This window comes from Haemorhous mexicanus, chromosome 3, assembly GCF_027477595.1.
Source record: "Haemorhous mexicanus isolate bHaeMex1 chromosome 3, bHaeMex1.pri, whole genome shotgun sequence".
NCBI classification, from domain to species: Eukaryota; Metazoa; Chordata; class Aves; order Passeriformes; family Fringillidae; genus Haemorhous; species Haemorhous mexicanus.
In genome coordinates this window covers 20,363,937-20,391,620 of record NC_082343.1, presented here as the reverse complement: position 1 = coordinate 20,391,620, position 27,684 = coordinate 20,363,937, and the positions used below count along the sequence as shown (strand labels likewise).

At 37.0% G+C, this 27,684-nt stretch overlaps 1 protein-coding gene across 3 annotated transcripts in view; it reads right to left on the bottom strand.

Moving 5' to 3' along the window:
* Nucleotides 1-826: 826 nt before the first annotated feature.
* Nucleotides 827-27,684, bottom strand: part of EPRS1 (glutamyl-prolyl-tRNA synthetase 1) — a 37,696-nt gene continuing 10,838 nt past the window's right edge. Inside the window, exons 7-34 of one of the 3 annotated variants that reach the window (XM_059841011.1) lie at nt 26,414-26,540; nt 26,023-26,215; nt 25,475-25,646; nt 24,728-24,961; nt 23,594-23,678; nt 23,195-23,254; nt 20,671-20,781; nt 19,015-19,151; nt 18,121-18,328; nt 17,578-17,690; nt 16,834-16,951; nt 16,353-16,727; nt 15,266-15,496; nt 14,343-14,591; nt 13,539-13,769; nt 12,937-13,202; nt 11,883-11,934; nt 10,824-11,033; nt 10,620-10,692; nt 9,775-9,854; nt 9,343-9,444; nt 8,628-8,783; nt 8,310-8,507; nt 7,780-7,953; nt 5,367-5,527; nt 3,827-3,905; nt 1,477-1,541; nt 827-1,202 (exon numbers count right to left, since the gene is read on the bottom strand). In XM_059841011.1, coding sequence (XP_059696994.1) covers nt 1,052-1,202; nt 1,477-1,541; nt 3,827-3,905; nt 5,367-5,527; nt 7,780-7,953; nt 8,310-8,507; nt 8,628-8,783; nt 9,343-9,444; nt 9,775-9,854; nt 10,620-10,692; nt 10,824-11,033; nt 11,883-11,934; nt 12,937-13,202; nt 13,539-13,769; nt 14,343-14,591; nt 15,266-15,496; nt 16,353-16,727; nt 16,834-16,951; nt 17,578-17,690; nt 18,121-18,328; nt 19,015-19,151; nt 20,671-20,781; nt 23,195-23,254; nt 23,594-23,678; nt 24,728-24,961; nt 25,475-25,646; nt 26,023-26,215; nt 26,414-26,540 — 4,411 coding nt within the window. In that variant the 3' untranslated portion in view covers nt 827-1,051. The remainder of the gene's footprint in view (nt 1,203-1,476; nt 1,542-3,826; nt 3,906-5,366; nt 5,528-7,779; nt 7,954-8,309; nt 8,508-8,627; nt 8,784-9,342; nt 9,445-9,774; nt 9,855-10,619; nt 10,693-10,823; nt 11,034-11,882; nt 11,935-12,936; nt 13,203-13,538; nt 13,770-14,342; nt 14,592-15,265; nt 15,497-16,352; nt 16,728-16,833; nt 16,952-17,577; nt 17,691-18,120; nt 18,329-19,014; nt 19,152-20,670; nt 20,782-23,194; nt 23,255-23,593; nt 23,679-24,727; nt 24,962-25,474; nt 25,647-26,022; nt 26,216-26,413; nt 26,541-27,684) is intronic. The other 2 variants (XM_059841012.1, XM_059841013.1) reach the window with 2 other exon arrangements.

The window sequence follows — 27,684 nt, the reverse complement described above, 5'->3', positions numbered from 1 at the left end:
TGTCCAGCTCTGGGGCCACCAACATAAGAACAATGTAGAGCTACTGGAATGGGTCCAGATAAGGGTGATAAAGAGACACAGAGCTATGGAGCTCCTCTCCTGTGCAGACTGGCTCCAGAGAGCTGGGGTTGCTCAGCCTGGAGCAGAGAAGGCTTCAGAGAGACCTTAGAGCACCTTCCAGTACCTGAAGGAGCCAACAAGAAACCTGTAGAGGGACTTATAAGGGCAAATAGTGATAGGATAAGGGGGAATGGCTTTAAATTGAAAGAGGGCAGGTCCAGATGAGACACTAGGAGGGAACTCTTGACTTTGAGTGTGGTGAGGCACTGGTACAGGTTGTCCAGGGAAGTTGTGGATGCTCCATGCCTGGAAGTGTTCAAGGCCAGGCTGGATGGGGCACTGAGCAACCTGCTCTAGTGGAAGGTGTCCCTGTCACAGCAGGGGAGTTGGAGCGAGATGATCTTTAAGGCCCCTTTCAAGCCATTTATGATTTTATGCTTTTATGAAAATATTCCTTGAAAGACCTGGCTTCAGAGGTGAGTTTTCTAAAGGTAGTAATTACTATGCCTACAGGTTAGCATCAAGTCTCTACTGAAAATTTTGAAGGCAAAATTAAAAGCAGATGTTTTATCTAGAAAGTAGACGTCAGCACGCTGAAGTGTACTGTAGTTTTTATGACATTGTCTCCAACCTTTCAAGCATCTTCTCAATGTACCAAACCACAAAATAAGAAAATAATACATGCACCAAATCAGAAAAAAAGACATGAGCAAAGGATACCTATTCCTCCCTACTGAGCAACACAGAAAAAACCCACCACAACATGTTACAGCTCACAATACATCTTTATTTTATTGGAGATGTTTACAGAAAAGTCTGTGAATTACTGCTAGCCTAAGACTGACCATTGGGGAGCCAGGTTATGGTTTATGGCTTTGTCTTTGAATTATTTAAAAAGGTCACAAAACTGATTGAAGTTTAAGGGGCTATTTCAGTCTTATTAAAAAAAGTTCAATTCACAGATAAAGGAGAAGGTTCTTTCACTAGTGATTTAGTAACTACGACCAAAGAGGGTGTAGAACTTGGCAGGGTTTTTGCTGCACACACATCTTGCTCCAGGCTGGAGTTCAAGGAGTGGCTGGAAAGGTATGCAGAGGCTTTTTGCTCCCATGGATGGAGCACCAGGCTCAAGATCTTGATCCCTGAAATAAAAAGATATTATTAAATAAATATATTCATAAATAAATATTTCTATTAAAAACAAAAGTGTAATAAAGCGTATTATACATAAATCTTAAAACCACATTCATTATTCTCAAAGTTCCAGAGCTAAGGAAATAAATATATTGAATTATGTAGGATAGCAGGAGTCTGTACATAAGTGTTATACCCAAAGGCATCTTGCATTCCTGTTTTGTATTCAAACCATTTTGATTTTGATCTTGGTATATACTCTCAAGCTCAGTTATACTTTACCTGGCAGTGGTCTTCTTGATCCAATCCTCGCATTCAATTTCCCCACAGAAAGGGATTTGTACAATCTGAAGGGAGGAGAGGAGGGGAGAGAGAAAAACCCAACAGTTATACACGTAAAAAAAATCATCTTCGTCTTTGGAAGATTCCTAAACCTTCAGATCTCATATACAGATCTCAAACTGGGAAAAGTTCCAATTGTTCCAACTGAATTTTAATAGCTCTTCTTCAACAGAGCAATAGATAAGCACAGCCATCCCCCCAGAGTGCAGTACGGAAAATCCTACACAAACCCAAAGCACCATTTAAATTTAAACTTTTTTTTTTAACCAAATACATCTTTCTTCTGTGCAATGTATAAACACTCTTTTTTTATCAAATGCTCTGCTTTTCAGGAAAAGTTTAAAATTTTCAAACTAGTGAGCAGATGCTCACCTTATACACTGTAAGATAATGCCCTAACAAAGTTCCCATTTTAATTCCATTACTATGAAATTTCATTTTTTCTGAGCATACACGATTTTAAGAAAACAGAATCGCCAACAGCACATTTCTCTGGGGGGGGGGGCGGGGCATGGGGGTGGGTGTGCAGCTTCCTGCTCTTTCCTTCACTCAGCGTAACTGAAGAAAATTGAGAGAGTAAGGCTGAAATGATAATGTCACACACTCCTCTCTGTACTGCTCTTAGCTATTGGAGCAGATCTCTTGCCCCTAGTTTTATATTCAGTTTTACTGGCTTTTTTTTTATTTTTAATGGACATCCACAGAGAAAATTCAGTCTGCTACCAAGAGGTAGCACTACTGTTAAAAAGACACCCCCTACAAACATTTGAACACCCATGAAATGCTGATAGCTGAGGGCAACCTCAGCCACTGAATTCAGACTTCATTCATTTTAATTCTATCCAAACCGTGAATAAGGTTTACTCAGTGCATCTTTCTTTTACCTAATTTACATTCTTACTGCAAAATTCTCAATTTGCCATTAACTGGAACACACCTTTAGTAGACTTCACTTTATAGCTTCACTTTCTTGCAACTGAAAAAAGGAACCACTCTACTACACTGTTCTTGCATTAATTTTCTGTTAGTGAAATGAAAAACAGTCCACATTTTTAAAGAGCTAAGAGTCTGCAATTCCATTAAGGGAAAAACAGCAGCAGGAATTAAACAGGAGCACTTATTTAATCTTAAAAATTTTCCTCCTAAACAGCAGTCAGTGCTGACAGAGTGCAATTTCAAGTAATTCAGAATACATATGCTATAAAATTATGTTAATACAACAAAAATAGGTAAAGAATGAAACAAACACCAAATGGCATATTTTTTCAATTTTTTTTTTTTAATTCAGATATGCAGCTCACAATAAATTCATATAACCTAAGTACCAAAACAGTGGAAGTGTCCAACATGGAATGTAAAATTATTTATTCGCATTTCCAAGCTTAACTACATTTAGATTACATTAGAATTCTAAGCATTATAAAAACAGCTTAATTCTCTTTGTCATATCTAGAATCTAGCAGCACACAACAGTGAGTGTTGGACATTGCTAAATCAATCCCTCCTCTGAAGTTCATGATTATGCCTTTAAATTTTTTTCTAAATTGAATTTAAGTGCAATAGAAATACAAGAAAATAGTATAATGGAAGGTCAAGCCTAACCAGGAATGACTTAAAATTATTTTTGAAGTTTAACAGAGTATTTATAGATTCTTGGCACTTGCACATTTTTCATCAGGAATTTTGACATTTTCAAAGTGGATCTAATTGGTACACAACCCCCTGATCTCCCTCTATAAAATACACAACCTTACTAATTAATGTTGGGGATCCTACCTCTTGAACACACTAATCCAAACACATAAACAATTTCCCAACCTGATCTGTGACAGAATTTCAGGGTTAAAATATTCTGTCAGCAGTTCTTTGTAAAAGAAACAGCAGCTCATTTCTGTGCTGAAGACTTAATCTCTCATCTGAACTTCAATACCTTTTCACAGATGTTTAGATAAGTAGAACTCACTCATCCACGTGATGGGTTATTTTTACTATAAATCTAAGGAGGTTACTGACTTGCAGTAATTCTTAATGAACTCAATGGCTTCTACTCAGGTCATAAAGGTAAAACTTCCTTGATGTAAATAGCTTGTACTTTAAACTCTCACCTGGACCCTTATACGAGACTTAAGAAGTGCTTTGTCACTGTATTAGAATAATGACAGTGAGGTTTTTGTAACCTGAATGAAATGTTTACATTTCTCTCTCCTAAAAGCCTACTCTGATAAAACCATTATTTGTAATGGATTAAAAGGGTGTGAAGCATAAGAACAGAAGTGGTAAATCCCCTTACCTTTCCTGAATCAAGCTCTTTTTGAAAGTCCTCCATATTACTGGCTACCACCATATGACTTTTTAGGTCCTCAGATGCTCTAAGAAAAAGGAAAAAAATTTAGTCAGGGCAGATTTATTCACAGAAACTCACTGGCCCAATAAGCTGAGTTTTCAGAGCCAGTAAAAACAAAAGGTTACAAAAAGAGCTATATATTCATTAGAATATTCCTAATCAAGTAATGTTTTTTTACTACTGATCCTCAAGGAGGTAAAATTTTGATTAATTGCTGATGGGCTGCTGCACATTTCACTGTGCTCATTCACACTGTTGTGCCCATCAGTTAAACACTGACCTTAAGCAGACAGAAATAAATACTATAGATATATATTTTGCTTTTAAAATTATCTTCTAAATCTAAATCACAAGATGCTTTTGAACTAGGTAAAAATATTCTGCCTGTAAACAATTTTGATCACCAGAGAAGGAAATAGAAAAGCTCATCTGCCACAGTGCCGTGCCAACACCCTGCTCTTCTCAGTGGACTTACGAGCAAAAATCTGCAGTGACAGACCTGTGAGGGATTTTGGTATTTGCAATAAGGCAAAAGACAGTTTCAAAAGTATTTGATTGCTTACAAGAAAGCTATCCTGTGAAGGTCAATAGGGTCTAAAAAATATACTTCTGGACAGAGAATTTCAGCTACTGAAGTTACTTGGACAGCTTTGTGTCTTTCAAAATTCTGCACCAAAAAGCATCTTTCACAAATGAGTCCTGTACATAGGATCATGGAATTATTTAGGCTGGAAAAGACCTCTAAGATCATTGAGTCCTCCACTAAACCAACACTGCCAGGCTCACCACTAAACCATGTCCATAAGCACATTTATACGTTTTCTGAACACTTCCATGGATGAGTATTCCATGACTGCGCTGGGCAGCCTGTTTCAATGCTTGACCACAGTTGCAGTGAATAAATTTTTTCCAATGCCCAATCTAAACCTCCCATGGCTCAACCTGAGATCATTTCCTTTTATTATGCCACATGTTACCTGGGAAAAGAGACCAACTCTCACCTGACTACACCCTCCTTCCAAGTAGTTGTAGAGAGTGATAAGGTCCCCCCTGAGCTTCCTTTCTCCAGAAGAAACACCCCTCCACTCCCTCAGCCACTCCTCACAGGATTTGTGCTCTACACACTTGAAAAACTCTTCTGCCCTTCCTTGGGCAGTGTTAAGGTCACTGGTCACAAAATGACCAATGGGTCACACCTATTTATGGTGTCTTTATGGTGTATCTATTTATTAATAATACACATGAACTCACGGATATATTTTTTAAAATAAGTTCACAACCTTTTACCTTCTGTTTCATAAGAACAACAGGCAACTCCTATTGGTGAATGTGAAGGAGTTTAAGAGGCAGAAAATTACATGAGACAAACAGGAAGATGAGCCTAACCTACCCTTCTGCACCGATAAACTATTAATGTGAGAAGTTCTTCTGACAAATGAAGGGCATCTGTGATTAGCAGAGCCATTTACTGTAACTCTTAGTTTACCTGCTGTAAAGGTTTGCATGGATCTCTTCCAAGATCTGCTTAAGTTTCTCTTCTGCTTCATGTTCAGACAATGTCAGCTTCTGCCCTGTGTCTCTTCTAACAGCTACAAACTGTTGGCTCTTCATGTCTCGTGGTCCCACTTCAACTCTGACTGGGACACCCTTTGTGGGAAAAAAAATATAAAAGTTAAGATGAAGAAGTAATTCTCACAATAGTTCATTTTCTCTCTCTCTCTCTCTCTCTCTGAGATTTTTTGGTTGTTTTAAAGTCCAGTCTTAATATAGACTCACTTGATTAATTTAAGTTCCTTTGGAAAAAAAAAAATCACAATATATTCCAAAGCTTTAATGCATTTTTGTCTTTCCCATTCACATTCTCTTCACTTGTGCATTCTACCTTGCTTCACTAGCTTGGAGACTGCATCAGTGCCAGCATGCAAGTAATACTGAAGCACTGCTGAAACTGCACTAAGTTATCCCATATACTGCAAATCAGATTTTTTAAGTCCAAACAATTAAGACTTCCACAGCAATTATAATGTTCTAATTCACCCAATAATACATTTAATTCTGTTTTCAAAAAATGCTTTCAATAGCATTAAACAGGTATTGCTTTAACAGCAAACAGCAGAAATTTTGTTAAATACAGCCCTAATACCAACATTAATTGCATTGAATATTTGACTACAAACAGCTAATTGTTTTAGCAAAGCAAGTGATTTCAACTAATTCAGAGTTTATCAAAGTTTATAAACTTTGGTGGTAAGATGTAATTTCTCATCCCACATACACCATCAGACAAAAATATTTTCCATGTCACTGAAAAGCGTCAGTTAAGAGTCTACCATGTAACTTAAGTTCTCTACATCCTAACATTTCCCCAGAGTGTACACATTCTTTCACAGGAAATGAAAAGAGTGAATAAAAAAACATTTTGGAGGATTGTTCCCCCCCGCCAAGGATATTTAATCAGTAGGTTTATAAGCTAAAACCATTCAACGGTGTTCAAGAGATGAACAGGAGAATCAAAACCTGTACCAAGCTTTCTATGCATTGTGTACTCTGGGATCTCTTTAGGTTCCCAGCTTCCAAGTGATTCCCGATACTCCCTCTGCCCCCACTACACTAATTATGCTAAAAAGTGAATAATACAGTAAAATCCATCTGACCAATGAACTATCTACTACTCCTGCAAAGCTACATAAAAAGCTTCTCAAAACTGTTATTGACAAGCAATTCAAACTGAACATTCTAGTTTATGCCAAAAAAGCATTGTTTCCATAATAAAAATTTGGAAGGGAGCATCCAGAACTTCTAATTGTAATGCTGCTAAGTGAAAGAATAGATCATGGTCCCTTAAGAAGACTTCCCAAGAAAGCAGTGGAACTAATACTAGACAATACAAAAGTACCGCTGACTTGGTTTTTTTAGGAAGTAACATCACAAGTCTGCTAAGCTGACAAGTGCATAAGGCAAAATATTTTCCAGTTAATTCTTTTATTTCTTATTCCAGCACCTTTGTATTTTTTACCCTACAAAATTCCTTATACATTCAATAAAAGGAGTGTATTGTTCCTGCAATGAGCCTGAAGTTGCAGTTTAGCTATTCTGGTGGACACATTAGTAGATTTTGTGAAAAACATCAAGTTTACCCTATGCTGTGTGCTTCCTTGAAAAACCTAATTTTATTTAAAAAGTTTTCCAACATGGCTTCACAGTACTAGAGCTCCATTAAAAGAAAAGGTTACACAAAGGGAAGAGAACTTTGAGACAATGGGAATTTTGAACAATTTGGGTCACTTCTATCAGGTTACTTTGAAGATTAACATGTTGCAACTGATTTTAAATTCAGAATAAAAATATGATTCCATAACAACAATCAACTTGTCATTCAATTTTTAATTACCATTATTACCACTGTTTTATTATGATCATTACTTCTGTTTTATAAAAGCCTCTTATATTAGAGGAAGCAGAACTGTTCCTCTCAAATACTACATGAGGGGAAAATGGCAATATTGAAACAAAAAAATTGCTCCTTTCTTTTCTGACACTCCAGGTTTATCTTCTCTGTTCTGCTGTATGCACAGAAGGCTCTGCTGTGAGTCAGGACACACTGAAGTATTAGTGCACATTTCTAAAAATGCAAGTAATTTATTCTCCTAATTTAAATTTCTAGGTATATAAGTAGAGCCCTGGAGGTTTAAAATCCCTAATGACAGGTAAATCCTAGCAAACAGACCAAGTCTTTGAAAACACCTTTTCTTCATTTATTCACTAAAGCGATCACTGATTATCAGGCAGCAGATTTTAATTTACAGAACACATTTGCCTTCAGAACAGAGGGCACACATCGCATACCTCATATATTCCCCTCACCTAAGCTTCAAAACCCCTCATGGAAAGCATAGTACCTTAAGTTCCCAGTGGTTGAACTTCCAGCCAGGTGAGTAGTTGTCTCTTAAATCAGCCCGGACACGGATGTTGACAGCAAGCAGCCTGCTACGATATTCATTACACTTCTTCAACAGAGACTCTCTGTCCTCTTCAGAAAGGGAGTTTGTGATACCACAGGGAATAATTACAACCTGCAATAGAACAGGACATGTACTTTATGCTACAAAACAAATTAGCTCATAGTTATAAAAAACTTGAAACCAATATAGTGGCCCTATATTCCAGTAATTTCCTTCATGCTCTCAGAAATGAAGGACATATTTCCCTTTTCATACTAATGGCACAGATAACACTACTTCAAATGGATGAACTATCAAAGGGGACTGGTCCACCACAAGTATCCTAATGATTTGTATTAACATCACACAGCTACTCTGTAACTAGACAGCTCCTTCCTATATTAAGTCTTCCAGCTGCCTGACATGAAATACTTAGGAATTCCAAGACAAGAAAGGAAACTAAAGCAGTTGAAAACATTTTTACACACCTGAATACAGGCTACACGAGGTGGGAGTACCAATCCCATGTTATCCCCATGAATCATTGTCATTACACCAATAGTCCGAGTTGTAATGCCCCAGGAATTCTGATAAGCAAACTGTTTTTCTCCTGGCTTCTTGGGATCTTCAAACACAATTTCAAACATCTTCGAGAAATTCTGCCCTAAATGATGTGACGTTGCTCCCTGAAATAGATGCACACAGAAAATTCTATTCAATGGAAAGCTAAGTCTATCAAGCATCAGTTTAAATATTTCATCTTCCTATATTTAATGAAAAAAAGAATTATTTTAATAGGTAAATACCTGGATAGCTCTTCCACTGGCTGATATAAATGCCTCTAAAGTGGTTGTATAATCTCCCCCAGCAAACTTCTCCTTCTCTGTCTTTCTTCCTTTCACAACAGGTATTGCCAAGAGATCCTCATACACCCGAGCATAGAGATCAAGTATCTGCAGCACCTATGATAAACAACCTATCTTCAGAATTACTCAGTATTTTGCATTTGTTACATCATGAAATATTTTTACATGACAGAGTCTGAAATCTCTAAGATTTAACACTTTCTCAAGACTTTGTTTAGAAACTAAGATTTCTTCAATTAAACTTTGGATGTTATTTTCCCTGAACCAAAAAGCAACAACTGTAAGTCATGACAGAAAACAAGAAAAAAAGTTTTAAAACTGGGCAAATAAAATTTTAAAACTTCTAGCCGTACAACATGGATGCCTTATTTAAATTTTTAAGGAAAATTGATTTTAAGTATTTTTAAGAAAAATCATTTTAAGGGCAGCACACACTATACATCACACTCTTCAAACTCCCCATATTTTGGTAGAGAATGAAGCCTCAGGAATGGGGTACATCTGAGAAAAAAATGGGTTCTAATAAACTTGGCATTTTTCAGCAGGGTGCTCAAAAAAAAAGATTTCTTTGAGGTCTCAGTACAAAGATTTGTTTGTGTTGCTATGGAGTAAGATAACTTCCTGAAAGGAGAAGCACCAGTGCATTTGTTTTTACCTCCTCTGCTGCTTCTTCATATGTTGCAAATGCTGTGTGACCCTCCTGCCAAAGGAACTCACGAGTGCGAAGGAAAGGCTGAGGATGTTTGAACTCCCAGCGCTGGAGGGGCAGAAGCAAAAAAAAAAAATTAACACAATGAAGTGTCAAATCATTATTACAAATAATGTTTTTAAGCAAGTATTAGAAAATCCTCAATAAAAATAAAAAAGCCAACTAGTCAGATTTCTACTTAATACAATCAACCACAGACATTGATAAAGCATGTTTTATTAGAAACACTGAGAAAAACATATCATATATAAACCATGGTAATAATTTTGCTTTGAAATATGTGCTGTGATCATTATGATCATGCCAAGTCTACAGAGAATAACTGTCTTACACTGCACTTGTGATAAGACAAGGTACTCAGGAATTGTGTACACATACCACAACACTGCACCACTGATTAAGCTTGATAGGAAGATCCCTGTGTGACTGTACCCACTTTGCATAGGAAGGATACATTACTGCAAAAAGAAAGCAGCTTTGAGTCTCCACACAATAAAGACATTTATGTCAAACTTTTCCTTTTGCTACGTATAAACTTAACATTCTCTGCTGTGAGAATTATGCTGTTATGTTTTAGTTCCTTTAAAATACATTTTTTTGTCTTAATACAAAATTTTCACCAGAGTACTTCCACTTCATCCCAAGTGTCTGCAAAAGAGCTTGGCTGCTGCTGCTCAAAGTACAATCCAAAGCTTATTATTTAATGACACTGGGTTTGAATCACTGACTTACAGTATGGTAAATATACCTGGGTTCACAAATAGGAACTCCCTGATCTGAAGATTTTAGGATGCTATGCTAGACTTGACTCAATTAAAAACTCATCCAGCCTTAGGTCTTAAAATGCTTGTTTAAATTACTCAGAGGAACAGTTACAGTCAAAACACATGCAAAAGTGAATTATGAGTTGAAAAAAATTTCTAATAAACACTATAAACCAAATAATAAAATGTGTTTTTACACAAAGTAAGTCAGTCTTCAGGATATTAACAAAAAAATTTCTGGAAAAGTCTGCATTTCCTAAAAGTGTCTATTTAAGGGAACATATAATGTGGATTTGCTATGAGCAGCAACAAGATCAAGAAATTTTTCTAAGGAGTTATAGAAAACATTCTGAATAATGGGGGCTTCCACTTTTCAGAGGGGACTCTTGTCTATCAGCTGCACAATACATAAAACTTCACATAGAAGTTTACAGGCAAACTACATGAAAAGAGACCCACCTGTTTCACTTGTGGGACGTATAGCAATTGGTTCAGCCAGTTCTGTTTTCCCAGATCTTGTGACCCAAGCAACCTAAAAAAAGGAGAAAATAAAAAACAAGTTTGGGAAAAAGTCCTCTAGCCCCAAACTTACTTTCATACCAAGCTGCAGACTAAGTGGTTGGGTTTTCTTCAGTCAGATTAAAATGAAGTTTTGAAGTGTACCTCAGGAGCAAAGTCAGCAATATGAGACTTCTCTGTCTCTAAGGCAGCCTGGGACACAAACATGGGGAAGTAGCAGTTTTCCACTCCAAGTTTCTTGATCTCTGCATCAAAGAAGTCTTTGATGGCTTCCCAAATAGCATGAGCCCAAGGACGAAGAATGTAACAGCCACTCACATCGTAGTATTCAATCATCTCTGATTTTGTGATCACCTTGCAAAAGATTAAGCAGAGACTGAAGTTTCAGCTTGTACACAGAGAACATTCAGTAATTCAAGTGTGTGTCATGCAACTCAAGAGAAGTCTCCTACATAAACTGCTCAAATTGTTAGCAGCTAAGATATACTTGTCATTTGTGTTACCCAGAGAAGGTTAACCAGGAACACTAAGTTTAAGAATAGGTCTGAATACTGTAAACACTTAACTAAAACAGAATTTCATGAACCCAAGTAAGAGACGATAGCTGCTTTCCAGGAACAAAAAAAACTGCACTTCTGTAAGAAATGTCTCTAGCTGATGTCAAGAGACTTTTATTCCTTAGAGTAAAGGCAAAAATTGTACTTCTGCCAGGAAATGTACACCACTGACAGCTATTTACAATCTCTCATAACAAGACTAACCAAAACTAATCATCTCGACCTGGGCTGTTTTCAATCTCACAAGCCAGCAAAACTGTTAAGCATCAACAGAAATTCACTTCTGTTATGCACCACCTGGAGCTGAAATAAAATTCCCAAGTCTGTGAAATTCCTATAATTTCAACTAAGTTTTTAGTTCCTCTTAACAAAAGAGGAATTCAAGTATGAAACAAAGGAAACCATATGTATTATATATAATAAGGTTGGGTGGTTGACACTCACCCTTTTTACAGCTTACTAAATTTCTTCAGGTCTTCACTCCAAGGTACTTCTATTTAAGACCATGATAACATAAGACATAGAAAAGAGCAAATACTTTGCTTTGTATTGAAAAAAAAGAATCTCAATCAGAAGGATGTAAATCCCAAACAGACCTTGATTTATAACAGAATGAAACAATCAAATCAAACTGATGTGCACTTACCTGAGAGAACCATTCTGAAAGGTTTTCTTCTTTTTTAACTTCTAGACCCAGCCTATGGTATGACAAAAAAACCAGATTTCTGCTGTTCAGCATTTAGCCATGAAATTCATCCTAACCCTTTTCTTTCTCTTTTCTTTTGGGGCAGGGGGCATGGAATAAGGTGGAAGAGAATATTTTAGTTTTACATCAAAAGGCTAAGTTTTGGCTGGTGGGAGTTCCTAGTATTTCCTTATCCTAACAAGAATATTTAATAAGAACAGTACCAATTGTTTTGTATGGTTTGAACACTTCTAATTCTCACTATGGCTGTATCAAAGAACCTCACAGCAACACATTAAAAAACCCAACCACCAGTAAGCAGTCCAGTAAGAACCTAAGATTAACCAGACCTGTGTGTAAGCTGTTTTACTCTTTATTTTAAATATTTTCTACCTAGCCAGTAGCTAAAATTTCAGGAAAGACATGCAATTCGAATTCATCACTCATGTGAATGTCAGTCACACTGTTTGAGACAGAAAACTGACCCTACCTCAAAATAAAGATTAGCAATAAAACTAAAGGATTCTAAAGAAGGTTAAACTCACCAGACTTAAATGACAGAATACAAAAGTAAAGGTTTTATATCTCTACAAACAGAGAAGTTTTAAAGGAGGGAAATACATTTTTTCTGGCATTATTTCCACACAAAATAACTGCATATCTGTCTCTAATATATGGTTTATGTACATTAAACAGTAAATACATAGTGCTGCATAACACATGGTCTAAAAAGACCTCTAAACTTTCAGCAAGACACAGTAGCACATTTACAGAAGCAAATAATAAGCACAAAAAATTCTCAGTGACAATAACAATACAGGATGCTGAGGTACAATTGACACTAAATAAACTTTGGTAACTTGCTTTTGGCTCAACCCTGAATATGAAAATCAATACAGTTATTTTGCAAATGTTCACTCTTTCAAGTGAAATGAGACACATATCAAACTCTAAATCTGAACAGAGGTAGATAGTTGATGGTTCTATCCAATAAGATTAAAGATTGCATCTTTACCTGGTTTGCTTCTTAGGGCCTTGGCCCTCTCCTGATCCATTTGAGGAGCGCTCATTACCACTCTGTCCTTGCAAAGGTTCTTTTTTGGGGCCATCACTTTGCTTCTGTTGCTTACTCTGCTTTTCAGACTTGTTCTCCTTCTCTTTCTTCTTTTTGTCTTTGTCATCTACACCACTAGCAGACACTGGTTTATAGTCAACTCCTGCAACAGACTTATACTGGGCCTTCAACTGAAGAAGTTCTTTAACAGCCACATCTATCTTTTCCTTGGAGAAAAAAGAAGAAAATTGTAGAGAAATCACTGGAATAATATGGCTCTATCTAAAAAAATTATCTATATGGCTTTATGGACATTCACAGACTGCTGGCAGAAAAATCTGCATAAGCCAGTACTTAATTTTAATGTGCTGACATTTTATAGGATCATACCTGACAGCATATGTAATTTAAAAAGAATGTTTCAGGTCTTAGAATTCAAATGCTGCCTATTTTAAAGGTGTTTTTTTACATGTCGAATTCCCATAATCACACTAAATTTCAAAGAGAGTTTTAGGTTTAAATATATATATTACATTTTTACACTACAGTGTATATGTTATTACCTTGTCTGCTTTTTCTGCTTTTAATTTCCTAACTTCATCTCCTTGAAGAGCTACTTTGCTAAACAGGGCTTTAGCTTCAAGAGTGTCTGGACCACTGGGTACTGTGTTTGATGTCTGAGGCAAAGCCCCCTGAGCTGCTGGTGGGTGTCCTGGCTTGTACTCCTGCCCAGTCTTTTCCTTGTAGTCAGCTTTTAGAGAAAGGAGGAGTTTTACTGCTTCATCTATTTGATCCTGTGTGGAGGACAAATATCAAGATTTACTGGTGAGAATTATAGCGAGAACTAGCCAGAAGCATTGATTATCAGGCTACAAAACCAACCTAACCAACCAGCAAAATAGCCCCCCAAAAACAACCCAACACCAAAATATTGCAAGGTGGAAATACAGGCAGAAATCCCTCCACCTCCCAGAAGCACCTAAAAAGCTGCAGGTTTGTCTCATGTTCTTTTCCACAACCATCACTGAATCTGTTTCGTTTTGAAAGGTCTTGCTATTGCTGCAGCACACGAGACAGCTGAACAGTCATTTGTCCCAAATACAGCAGGAGATAGTAAAATACATTAAACACTTCTGCAGGGTAAATATCTGCCATGCTCGTCCCTATTCACCTAGATATGAGAGGTTAAGTTTGACTTCATATATCTGAGTCAGTAAAGTATCCAGCACCAGAGCAGCTCTGTTTGGCATAATCAGAGCATGTATGACCTGGACATAGGGGAGCTTGATCACTACTTGGTGAAAGATTTCCCCCCAGGGGCTAAATGTGATTACAATTACGATTGCTCACTCTAATGCCTATTGTACCTTGGAAGCCTTTTCTGCCTTGAGTCTGCGTACCACTTCCCCTTGCTCAGCTACAGTATCATAAAGTGCTTTGCCATCCACTAAGCTACAGCTTGCCAAGTTACTGCAGCAGACAGAAGATGGAAGTGCATTGGAAGATAGACAAGGAGGTGTTGAGGGTGGATTTCCAGGCTTGTACTCTTGACCTGTCTTTTGTTTATATTCTGCCTTTAGGTTTAAAAGAATCTTCACAGCCTCATCTATTTGTTCCTGAAGCAAGAGAGAAAAAACAGCAGTTGCAGACAAGGCTAGAAATACCAGAGGTGAACACAATAGCTGAGGTAAGCTTAACACAAGCTTTACTAGAATGGCACTAACACAGCTGTTGTAATAAAACTTCTAGAGCTTTCCAGCGAGTATAAGCTGTTATTACTAAGTTCTGTGGTAAAACTTTTTAGCCAGAATACCTACACATTGTACATCGAAGGACCAAATCAGGTAGTGCAGGTAAGGGCTGATTTCTGTGCCATAAAAGCCTCTCATTTATGTGGCTTAGTCCCCTCCAGTTATAGCAGTCTATGAGCTGCACACTGGAGAATAGCAGCAAATACACAGACTCTGAATAAATAATGGTTCTTTGGGCATGATCAGGTAATTCCCAAATTTGTTGCTGCCTTTCTGGCTCCAAGTTACAGCCCTTCATTCAAGCTACTGCCTATATTCTGCTTCACTTATCTTGCATGACTAAAAAAAGAACTTATTTATTTTCCATGCACTAACACAGAACTCATGCAGTCAGCCATATCATCAGCTCATGAGAATTTGGGAAAGCACTTCATGGAACTAGCCTATGTTCTGCTCCTCAATTTTCACAAAACCTGCCATTGAGTTTTAGCCTAAACTGAAGACACTATTCCACTCAGAAGTATCCACAGGCAGAACACCTTTGAAGCTTTCTCCGATTTGAGCTTGCGGACCACTTCTCCTTGCTGAGCTACTCTGCTGTACAGAGCCTTGCTGTCTACTGGACATGGGGATGGAGGAGTGGGAACAGGAGAACACTGAGGAGGGACAAAGACCACAGGTGGGCTTCCAGGCTTGTACTCCTGGCCTGTCTGTCGTTTATATTCTGCCTTTAGGGATAAAAGGACTTCCACAGCAGCACCTATCTCATCCTGAAAAAAGAAAGGAAGAGGGGCAGAAAGAGGGAGGAACAAAGATATAGAGACATAAGACTGTCAAGAGTACCATAAATACTTTCATAAAAAGACCTGCAGTTTATGTGCACCGATTCAATTTTCCTAAGTACTTAGTGGAGTTATTCAGAGAAGTTTTCTCTACTAATTTCCTGTTTTAACAAAGTAACTCCTCTTAAGGGATGTACAACCTTAACTGTCCTAAGTAAAATTATAACAATAAATTAATTTAGATCTTCTCATTTATTTATAGTGCCATCAAGACACTGCTACTATCAACATTATTTAACCACTGGGCAAACTATGTTATTTTCCCTCTCTTCTTGCTCTGCATTAGAAAGAAAGGAAATAACACAGCTAACAGTAGCTAGGTTTGTACAGTTACAGACAGGAAGATTCTCAAAAACATCTGTGGCATTTGGATCCTTCCTTTCTGGTTTTGGAGCTTTGTTTCAAGGTCTAAACAGCAACAATTCAATCCTGTGAAGTCCATAATTTGACCATACTGAGTTAAACAAATGAAGAAATTGCCAAGGCATTTTAATCTCAAGGACTTGATTTGGATACTTAATCAACCCTTGCTGTTGGGTAAATTCTGTCCATGTTTCAGAGCACCAGCCTAAGAAATACAGGAATTCACCAATACAAACTTGGTCATACAAATCTAACTGAAGAAGTAAGTTTTGGAAAATACAAGTCTTGACAAAACAGAGCCCAGGCCAAATGATGACCACTATAAAATCCCTGGATCCATAAGCACCCATTCACCTCGACAGAGAGAGAACAACGGGCTATGCAAACACAGACAAAACCAAAGGATTATTTTAATCATCACCTTAGATGCTTTCTCAGCTTTCAGTTTTCGGACCACTTCTCCTTGTTCTGCTACTTTATCATACAGGGCTTTACTGTCCAAGGTACCAGAGGTCTCAAGCTTTGATGACTGTGCAGTTCCAGATACTGGAGGATTTCCTGGCTTATATTCCTGGCCCGTCTTCTCTTTGTATTCTGCTTTCAAGGCCAGCAGTTGTTTCACAGCTTTATCAATATCTTCCTTTGCTGCCTTCTTAGCCTTCAAGTCACGAACTACATCACCCTGTGCAGCCACCTTTTTGTAGATGATCAAGAGACCTTCAGATGACTCAGTACAGGCTGGAGTAGAGGTATGACCAACAACTGGAGCAGATTTTCCTTTTACAGCTGAACTAGCCTTAAAAAAAAAAAAAAAAAAAAGTTAAGTATTCAGCATGTAATCTCGTACAGAAAGAGATGTATAGTAATACATTTTATGGTACTTTCCTAAACCACCAGTTTACCTCTTTCTTTGCAGTTTCAGCTTTGGTCTTCTCTTTTGACCCAGATGTTGGCATTTCTTTAGTGTGTCCATCAGGGATGTAAATCAAAATGCACGGGGCATCTTTACAGCTGTAAGGACTATAAAAAGATTTATAGAAAATACAACAGTAAAGGAAATAAAAGATAAATATCAAACATTTATTGAACAAATGAGCTACTCTTTCTAAAAGATGCTTTCACACAACTGCAGGTTTATCTTTGATACACAGCTGTAATTATCTACATTTACACAATAAGGGATCTGCAATGATTCCTCCTGTATGAACGTTTTCCTTTTTTTACAATATTTTTATGTTTATGTTATAATTGCATGTAGATGTTTCAATAGATTGCTAAGAAAGTGTTACAATGAAGTAGTATGTGCACACCCTAATTGGAAAAATGCGGTTTATTCTGTAGCACTGTTACTTAATTTCTATACTGCAAGTCACAATGAAACCATGACCTCATTACCAAGTCCAGGTTAGCTGGGGTGCATCTCAAGTACCACATACTTGGCTTAAGATAGTTTGAAGAGGCAGGAATGTAATAAAAAATAAAAGCCATGCCAGTCCACAGAGATTTTCCTCACAAAGATCATGGAAATGGGTAAATATTTGCAGAACGACATTACTCTTGCCAATGTGCATGTGTGAAAACACTAAAACACAACAAGCTAAAGCAAATTCTGTGAAGTCTGTTTAGGCCATTCTCAGGTAACTTACCTCACTGGCTCATAGGGCTGATCACAAATAAAGAATCCTCTCCTCTGAAGTTGTATGATGTCTCCTTTTTTTAACTCCTTAAGGCATGGATCACCCAGCATCAGTTCTTCTTGCTGTAAGTATTAAAAGAAATCAGTCCATGCCTAACAGAGCAAAGGAACAGCAAGAAATAGAGTTGTAGAAGGATAGTGGTGGTTTCCTCCTTTTCAAAGTGTCAAAATGTTACTTAATTCCAGCAACAGCAGATCAAGTACTAGCAAGAAGATGCGACATCATAAGAATGTATCAAGACAAAACCTCAAACTATTCAGATGTGTAAAAGCCTGGTAACAACTGAGAATAAACAAGAGTCATATTTTAATTTTGAGATTATGACAGGTTACATGGAAACACAGAAACTAGATAAACAGATAAACTGTGTAACAAAAAAACAATTCTATTTAAAAATCACAACTAGAAAGAATGAATTTAAAAAAAAACAAACCCAAAAAACCAAACAGCATGAAGTTTTGTGGAATTAAAGAGGACAAAAGTATAACTCACCTTGCTATTTTGGTTGATATATTGCTTGAAGTCTTCATCTTTACCTAGAACTGGCTTAGTGATCAGATGCTCATAATTAACACAGACAGTTGGAATGAGGGGTGCACGTGGAGTTTCTGCCAGCCAAGTGATCTTAGTAGTTTTTTTGAAGTCCTTATTATCTAAGTTCAACTTGGCATTGATGGACACAATTTTTCCACTTGAATTTCTAGAGGAAAACAGAAATTATAATGGTACAGCCTAAATGATCAGTTCTGATTCAGTACAGCAAAATCAAGTGTTCAGAGTTCATTTTTGAAGTGTGAATCACAGAAAATGAAAGAGTGCATTCATTGCCATTTAAGTTCTCCATTAATTTTGCTGTCTTAAATATCAATATAGAATAAAAAGCATGGGGAGAAAAATCTTTGCATATTTATGTTCTCTATCAGAGCTCACGCCATTCTGGCACTGTCTCAACACAACCACTTCAAAGATACCACGAGATATTAAATGGACCTCAACAGCTGTGCAACTGAAACTGTGACAGGTTTAGTTTCTCAGTATGTAAAGCAGTATTTGTTACGGGGTGAAAGTTGTTAACATTCCAGGTGGTTTTTATCTGTCTGTAAAAGCTGTTTTACCATGGCAATATTGCCACAGAATCATGGAGAGCACTGGATGAGAGGGACATGCAGTATCAGGACTGACTAATGATTTCCAACCTGAATCTACAGAAATATACACCCTGTGCTAACATGTAGTTTCATGAGGTGTTTCAAAGTAGATTTATAGACATAGAATCATTGAATGGCCAACCATTAATTCTTTACTGTTACAAGCTTCCTGTTAAAAGAAAAGGCAACAAAAAGCTGAAAAGCAAAAATTAATTTCATCTGCCACTGTACAGGTTACCTGTTTAATTTGGTGATGATGATATTGCCCCAATTTATGAATGTAACCACCTCTCCCTCCGCCAGGGTCTCTGCATCTGCTCCCTCAATGAGGACTTTGGAGCTGTACCACACAGGCTTCAACCCAACATCAACATTCTGTGAATAATGATTTACATTTCAAAGACAACAGATGAAGACAGAAGACAGAATTATAACAGTAATGCAAAGCTACAATGTTTTTCCACAGCTCTCTCCACTTTCTTATTTACAGGTGTTGTCCACATTCCCCTGATAATACACACAAAAAAAATCTACTGACAGCATATTTCATTTCCTTAAGTTCCATGCATCTTTAGGATCTCACAGTTAAACCCAAAGTTTTTCTCAAGTTTCCATTTTGCTATGCAAACTCCCTTCAAAACTAATTTCAGAACTCTCATTTTTGTTTTTTATAAGGTTATTATGGAAATATATATGGAGCTTCTTTTAGCTGCATCGATTTGTAAAGACAGAAACCAGAACTACATCACTTATAAAATATTCAGCTTTAAAGTATCTCTACAATTGAGATAAACTTCTATTTTCTAAAAAGGCTGACTGCTGTGAGTTCAGACTTTCTCAGCTGGTCAGGAGTTTTCAGTTTGTTTTTTCCAGTCAGTATTTATTTCATTACATATTGGAGGCAGCATTTACTGGTACTATCAATGTTTTAATATGGTGGCTTGTATCTGACCAAACTTCAGTGTCTTTGAACCCTGAAGAGTCACAGCTCTCACTTACATCTGCTCAAAATCTGTTTCCTGGTTATCAGCCATGGGCAAGAGGGGAAACCCAATGTCCAACTCTTAGTTACAAGAAATGGCTACAGGAGCACTCAGAGCAAAAAACAAAGAAATGAAGCAAAGCCTCAGCAATATTCACTCATTTCTCAGTGTAAGTGTATGTAAGTATAACTAAGGGATGCTTTCAGTGACATTTCAGCACAATTTGAGACATCAGACTCAAAGGAAAGCATCTTTTTACTCATAGCACCAAGAAAGAGTTGTATCAGTAACACACTACCCTATTAAGCAATATTACTCTGTTTACTGGATACTAAAAGTATCAAATCAGCAAGTTCTTAGCTTTTGATAAGAATTATTTGCTATACAAATTTAAAAGTCATATTAAAAATCCAGAGATTAACAGAATCAACAAGTTAATATGTTACCTCTCCATATAAAACCTGATTTCATAAACCACTTAAAAAACACCTCACTGTTAATGGATAAAGAGTGTTTGCTGTATTATAGCCACAAAGCTTGAATAAAACTTAATATTTAACCCCTGTGAAAGTTAGTATCAAACAACAGGAAAACCAGCTTGAGTAGCACTCCAGGCTTGTAATGACTCACCTCTTCTGAAAACTCCCAGAGAGGCCTTTTAGGGCACCTTTTATATGCCCTCTATATATTTACAAAAAGAGTTCCCTCTAACAAGAACAAACATGTTTAGTAGTTGCACAGTTTTTGACAATTTTGAGGCAAAACAAAAGTACCCTTTGGATAGATCTCTATCAGATTAGCTCTCTAAGCAAGCTAAAAGCAGGACTCCCCTTCCTGACTGTTTCATGCCAAGGTACTTCCCCGCCTTACTGAGTTGCAGTACAAGAATATTAAGAGAGTAAAGCAGGAACCTTTGGGTGTTTAGCCACTTCTTTCATCTCCTCTTGAGCTTCAGGAATATTTACTGGGACCACTGCATCTTTCAGTAAAGCAGTGTACCGAGGTGCTACTGGGTCTATAACCTACAGAAAACAAATGAGGTGGATCATGAATATATGCCACTGACACAAAAATAAGATGCTTTAGAAAACAATCACCACACCAAAAAAAAAAAAAAAAAAAGAAAGGAATATTAACTGGTATTCTTTATGTTACTGCAGTTTTTCAAAGCTTGCTTTAATGTCACTTTCATCCAAAGCTACAGAATAGTGAGAAAATAATGGTAATACTTTACAATTTCCAATCTTTACTAAGATACTCTGAGTAAAAACTGGATTGGGTACTACTGACAGCAGAAGTAACTAAAATTATGACCCAATGCCCTATGGGGAAGACACAAAAATGTACTCTGATACAGTTTTACTGTGCACATAGGCTATTACATGTGAACCGCTTTTTCTCTAGTTAACTAAATTTAAAGCAATAATTTTTAAGTGGAGTTTGTTCTTTTTCCAGCAGCACGAGACCTGATCTCATACTCATTTTCCAGGCCAGTACTCCAGCAGAATCAGTGACAGAACTGGCTGTAGAGGAGGCACCAATCAAGTCTACAATTTAACTACAGACACATCAGATACTATAATAAGGCAATACCATAACATTGACTTCATTCAGATTTCTACAACATGAGTTTGGCAAGAAAAACTACCACTAGGATGTCTTCCTGTATTTTTACTGTCCATTATCAAACTTAGCAGCTGTAGTTTTTCACAGCATTTTTTATACCTCAAATACTGGTTTGTCAAACTCTTCAGAAGTAGTTAAATACATAATTCAAGTAAAGCAGTCATCTAAGGCCAAAAGGAATATCCAAGATCTACCCAGTAAACTGGAAACTGACACAAAGGAAAGCACCTGCTTTTATTAATATGAAGTAACTTTTGCTCTCCTTGGTTTATGCCTTCTCAAATGAAAAGCTATGCAGCTATATATTTTTCTATATTTTGGAGAAAAGTATTTAGCTCTAGCTGCTTGATATTAGATAATAAAGTGATATGATGATATACTTTTAAGAAGACACACTTTTCTAAGTTAGTAGTCACTGAAGTCGGTCACCTAAATGAAGTCACCTAAATGTTAGACTTTGAAAAAGGACTTGTGTATATATCTCAAAATGCAGGAGTATTATTTGATTTAATATCATAATTTTGATAATTAAATGACCAGATTTTATAGTGTTATTACCAAGCTCTTTATTTTATTCTTTAAAACTCGCAATCCCTTGTCAGGCGCTAAAAATTACAGGATCACGTATAAAATATGAGTTGTCACACTGATAAAGTCTTTGAGCTCAGAATTACCTGTAAGCAGCCAAATGGTTTTTCTCATATTGCAGATAGCTTTCAATCTGCACAACAACATGTAAATAAAATTGGCTAATAAATATGGTGCTGTACAAGGAGCTGAGTCAGAGGTCTAAGAAACTCACTTTAAAAGTCAATTTAAAAAAATGATCCTTGACAGTCCATTGTGGATTCTTCCCCTCAAATCAGTTGTTAGTCATAAATGCATTTATGCAGCAACAGAAAGAACCAATTCATACACCTACATGTATGTAGCAAATCAAATGCAAAATACATGAAGAAATACAAGACACATGCCAGACAAGCAAAAACTATTTAAATGAACAGATCTGAGTACTATCTAAGCAAAACCAAGCAGGAATCCCAATGCAAAATAACAGGTGTTTCCACAATCACACAAAATATGCAATCCTCATGAAAACAAATCGCCTTATTATAGTGTCCAAGCATCTGCTGCCAAAAGCAACTCATCATGTCAAGATGCAATATTCCTGATTTGCCATTCAGTCAGAAACTCCAGCAGTGCTGACTTGATCTCCCCAGACAGAGCACACAGTGCGTTCATCCTTTTGCCACAGAAAGGAAATGCGGCCAGCGTGAACCAAATCAGGGAAAATTTGTGTTTATGTTGACAAATCAGCCAAACCAGAGGTGGGCATCCTTTGAAAACTAGGAATAATGCATTTTCAGTGGGTTTGTAGAGCTCCTGTTATACAAGCAAGTCTGACTGTGCTATGAAGCTGCAAAATGATAGCTTATGCTATGTATGCTTACAGCACTGTAAGCTATATGCTAAGGTAAAAAAGCATTAAGCAATACCTTCTTACAGATAGCTCGCAGCTTGAAAGCAGAAAAATGAAATGCAGTTTTCAGATCAGATTTACAACAAATACCATTATCCTTTCCCATACTACTAAGGAAGGCAAGTAAGTACTGGTATAGAAGAATCAATAGGATTAGTGCTTCTTCAGGTTAGAAGGGGGGGACATTCCATTTTCCTGAGAGTGTGCCAAATGATGCAGCATACTGCAACTGCTACTTGTTGTGATAAGCACTCCAATGAACACTGGATTCTCTACATATCCTAGAAAGAGGATATCAGGAGTAGCATCAAATCTGAGCAAGCACATACCTTTTTGTTAAAGGACCAGATTTTATCCCACTCCATATTCACGACAGATCGGGAGGAGCCCTGGATAAAATAAAATCCGAACCAACACCACATTAATATAAACATTCTAGCCCTTAGACTAATTTAAAACAAAGTTCTTTAAACTGAAAACTCTCTATGGTTTGTTTTCATCAAAACCAGTTTTTGAGCTTGCAAAATAAACCTTCTCCAAGTAAGAAACCTGCAAGTCCATTTTGCTAACACCTACTCACAGGTGCTGCCATTGTTGAAGCAATACATGTCAAAGTAGCAAAGCCTCAAAAGCAGAAACCTTCCAGTGACAAGTACATTAAGTGAAGCTTCACAAAAATTTGTTAAACTTATCGAGGGAGATTCAAAGAATCAGAAGAAAACACCCACCTGAGCAGCAATAAACTGTTTCAGCCCTTCAACTGTCATGCCTCTTCTCAGGACACCGCGCACAGTGGGAAATCTTGGGTCATCCCTAGTGGAAAAAGGTATTCCATTAGTGACATACGCTAAATTTTCAAATTCTGCACTTATCAAGAACTTTACTAATACTGCCACACATGAAAGGCACAGCATCAGTGTATTTTACTCACTGAGCTCCCAGCTAGGTAAGAGCACCTAACTGAGAAGACTGAGCTCTTATCCATACAAAATGTATTTTGCAGGTCAGGTCTCTCTAAAACTAGCAAGGCAAAAGTTATGTCCCTATCCATTATTTCCCTTCCAAGGGCACCCAGAAAATATTACTGGAAAGAAGTGACAATGCTACCTCTTTATATAAATGATACAATTCTATTTTTTTTTTTTTTTCTCTTATGGAAGAAATAAAAAGGCCTGATCTGCAATGTAACCTTTGAATTTGGTGGGAACATGAATCAAACCTTACTGAGGACCTAACAGGGAGGCTTAGGGAAGGAAAGGTAAAGACCATCATAAGATCAGCTACACCTCTAGGGGAAAAAACCAGGCAGGGGCAAGGAAGGATAAATTTGGCTCTAGCCAAGTGGCTCCATGCATAAACTAGGAATCTAAGCTTCCAACTCAACTGACAACTAGACAGCTAGTCCACCAAACACTGTCTGCAGAAATCAAATCAATCTGAAAAAATTAACAGAAAGTAGGAGGGTGAGGGCAGGTTGGAGAGAAGTGGGATGGATTTGACTGGATGGACAGTATGGACAGTACCAGAAACACTTCAATCCAGGCCCTCTCCTGGCATTGTTTAGGAATGACTCCAATGACAACCACCAATGACTCAAGAGTGGAAAACATGTAAATGCCACCCACAGCAAGAGCCAGAGTCCAAAAATAAGCTGCCTCATGTTTCTTACAGGCCATGAATATGTATGTACACAGCTACTGTAGAGTAGAAAACAGACACATTGTACATACACAAGCCAATTTAATTAATCTGTATTGTTTAATATTGTTTAAATATTCATTCAAACTACCCCAAAGCAAAAATGAATGTGCCAGTCACAAGAATCTTAGGGAACAGGGCTGACCTACAGCCATGGAACATACCATCCATCCACAAGGCCTTCGTTGACAAACCACGTGAGCTTTCTCTTGGAGAGCACAGTGTTGTTGAGGTTTAGCCTGCTATACTCCCATATATATGGCTTCCTTATACCCAGAGCCTCAATAATCCAGTAGAATTGTTCATCTCTGTCATGGTATTCAGTTGTTCTCAGTGCATGTGTGACACCTTCAATACTATCAACAATGGGGCAGGCAAAGTCATATGTGGGATAAACACTGACGAAAAAGATCTTTGGTTAGCAGGGTACAACAAAACACTTTCCTCCCACCTAAACATTTAAACTAAGTACAGTTTATATTCACGCATTACAAATATTTCTAACCTATGATCCTGAAAACTTTCAGATCAAGACTAAAATAACACATACACAACTAGTAGTCCACAAAAAGTTCCAGAGGGCAATATAATTTTAAGATGAAGAAAGCCTTCAAGAAAAAAACTGTAACAGCCTTAATATTCAAGCCTAAAAAAAACCCTCTATACTGCTAATGTTTTTTTCAAACACATATAGGGACTAAAACTGAAATAATATTCACTGTTGACCATAATGGCCATCTCACAGGTTTTAAAAGTAATTTGCACAAGTTTCAGAAAGTCAAGAGACTCATTGCATATTCTAGTTGAAAAATGCTAGCAAGTTCCAAGTATTAAAAGAAATTTCCTAAGGAATTGTAAATGCCCTGGAAAGAGCAAAAGCTACAGGCCACACAACGAGAAAGTGGACATACTTGTAGGTACTTCCTGTCCGAGGGTGAGGCTGGTTTTTACAACGATAAAGAGTTGGATCCCTCATACATCCATTGTTACTACTCATATCTATTTTTGCTCGTAGACAACAAGTTTGTCCATATTCTGTTCCCTTTTTCATTTCTTCCCACATTTGTAGATTCTTATTAACACCTAAGAACAACAAAAACACACCATTTTGTAAAGTATTATGAAGCTGATACAGAATCAAGTTTTATTACTGCAGCAACAAAAATCAGTGACACTCCCTCTTTGGACACGAATTAATTTTCACACATTTTACATTGTGAATTTTTTAAGTGATAATGAATGGTGATGAATTCATACATAGACAAGTTTACTGCCCTGGTCTAAATGTGTACTTAATCCACTCAGCCTTGTAGAAGAAAGCCCTAAACACTTTCAAGTCTCCATAAGGACCTTGAAGATATGCAATTTAGTAATCTCACTTATATCTGTTAAGAAAAATCAAGCTTTGATACCGAATCAAAAAGGTCAGAAAGCAAGACCAAAGCTTAAAATATCTTACAGTTATTTCTGTGTTTAGATTCCACTCTTTGCTCACGCTCTGCTTTCATTTGTTCTGCAGGAGTATCATCCACATACGCCTTCCCTTCTTGAATAAGCTTCTCAGCATATTTCATTATTGTTTCAAAGTGGTCTGAGGTATAGGTAAATTGATCTGGTTTGATGTGCAGCATGGCAACGTCTTCGAGAATAACCTGCCAAGTGTGAAAATGTACACTGTGATATTCAGAAAAGGTAGTTTTGTTATATCTTTATCCTCTTCATGTAGGATGTGGTGTTTCAATACTCCATTGTCCAAGAAGGATAAACCATAAGAATAAGCATGAAAGAAAAGAGAGGCACACACTTATCATTGTTTCACAGCCTATTATCACTCTGCTATCTTATCATACCTTTTCAAAGTCTTCTTTCTCTTTTTCTGGATTTGTGTCATCAAATCTCAAAATAAGTTTTCCTTTGAAGTTAACTTGGTAGTGCTGATTTAGCAGGGCAGCTTTGGCATGACCAATGTGCAGATATCTAAAAAGGAAATTAAAAAATAAATATAAAATTAATAAATAAATATCAGAACTACTTCAGCTAGACTTCTTTATTTGTGAAGGAAGGAGAAAGAATGGAAAGCAATACCTAAGTGTAACAAACAGCAAACCTAGGATATTTGCTGAAATACTAAATGTTTATGAAAACAGATTATGTTTCTCCTATTACAAATTCAGTAATTGACTGTTAAAAATAACTAAATATGTAAATTAGAGTGTTACTATGGATATAAAGATTGGACTGTAATTTTCTCCATTTTTACAGACTAACTTAAACCAACTGCTGATGATACCCAGTAGTAGCTACCAGATAATCTGTAACTACCACATACACAAGAGTGGAATTTTCTGATTACTGTGTATTTTTTAATATAAGCTATAAAGCTACTGACATTTTAAACTAAATATAAATCCCCAAATCCATAAAATCTCTTACAAAAAGAGAGTAACATGTCACTGAAGAACAGTGTTTTAAAACACCAGGATTAAGATGCTAAAAACTACTAAAGTAAGCTGAGAACAATGTATGTTATAGACATACATATACAAAATACATAATTTACAATATTTGAGTAAAGTTTATATTGGACTAATAGAGTAAGAAACACAACTACAGAAGTCCTGTGATGCTGAACAGCCAGTTTAATGAACAAATGCAATCATGGAAATTTTATAGGCCATCAGGCAACTCCAAAAAGAAACAGAAAATGAAAAGCCATCTGAAAATTGAGTTTATTATACTGGCTCATCACATCTCTGTGTGGTCTTTAAGGAGTTTGTGCTTTGGTATTCCACACAGTCTGCACCCCTGGCCCTCCATTACACATCTGGCGTCAAGCTTCCCCAAGGAAGGCTATCCCATACATCTTTCCTTTCTCAAATCTAAGCTTTCTTGGGAAGCACCGAGTCACTTGACCCAATTCATAAGGACTGCATGTCCACACCATAGCTCCTGGCAGGACACACACATCCATTACCCATACAAATGCTATCCTCCTGCTTCTCCTCATCCCACTGCTGAGCTGCACAATGTCACCTCACAACTAAACTCCCTATTCCAAGTCCAGGCAACAGCGCAATGAAGTACAGAGGAGAACTGAATGAACAGCTCTAGTGGAGACAAA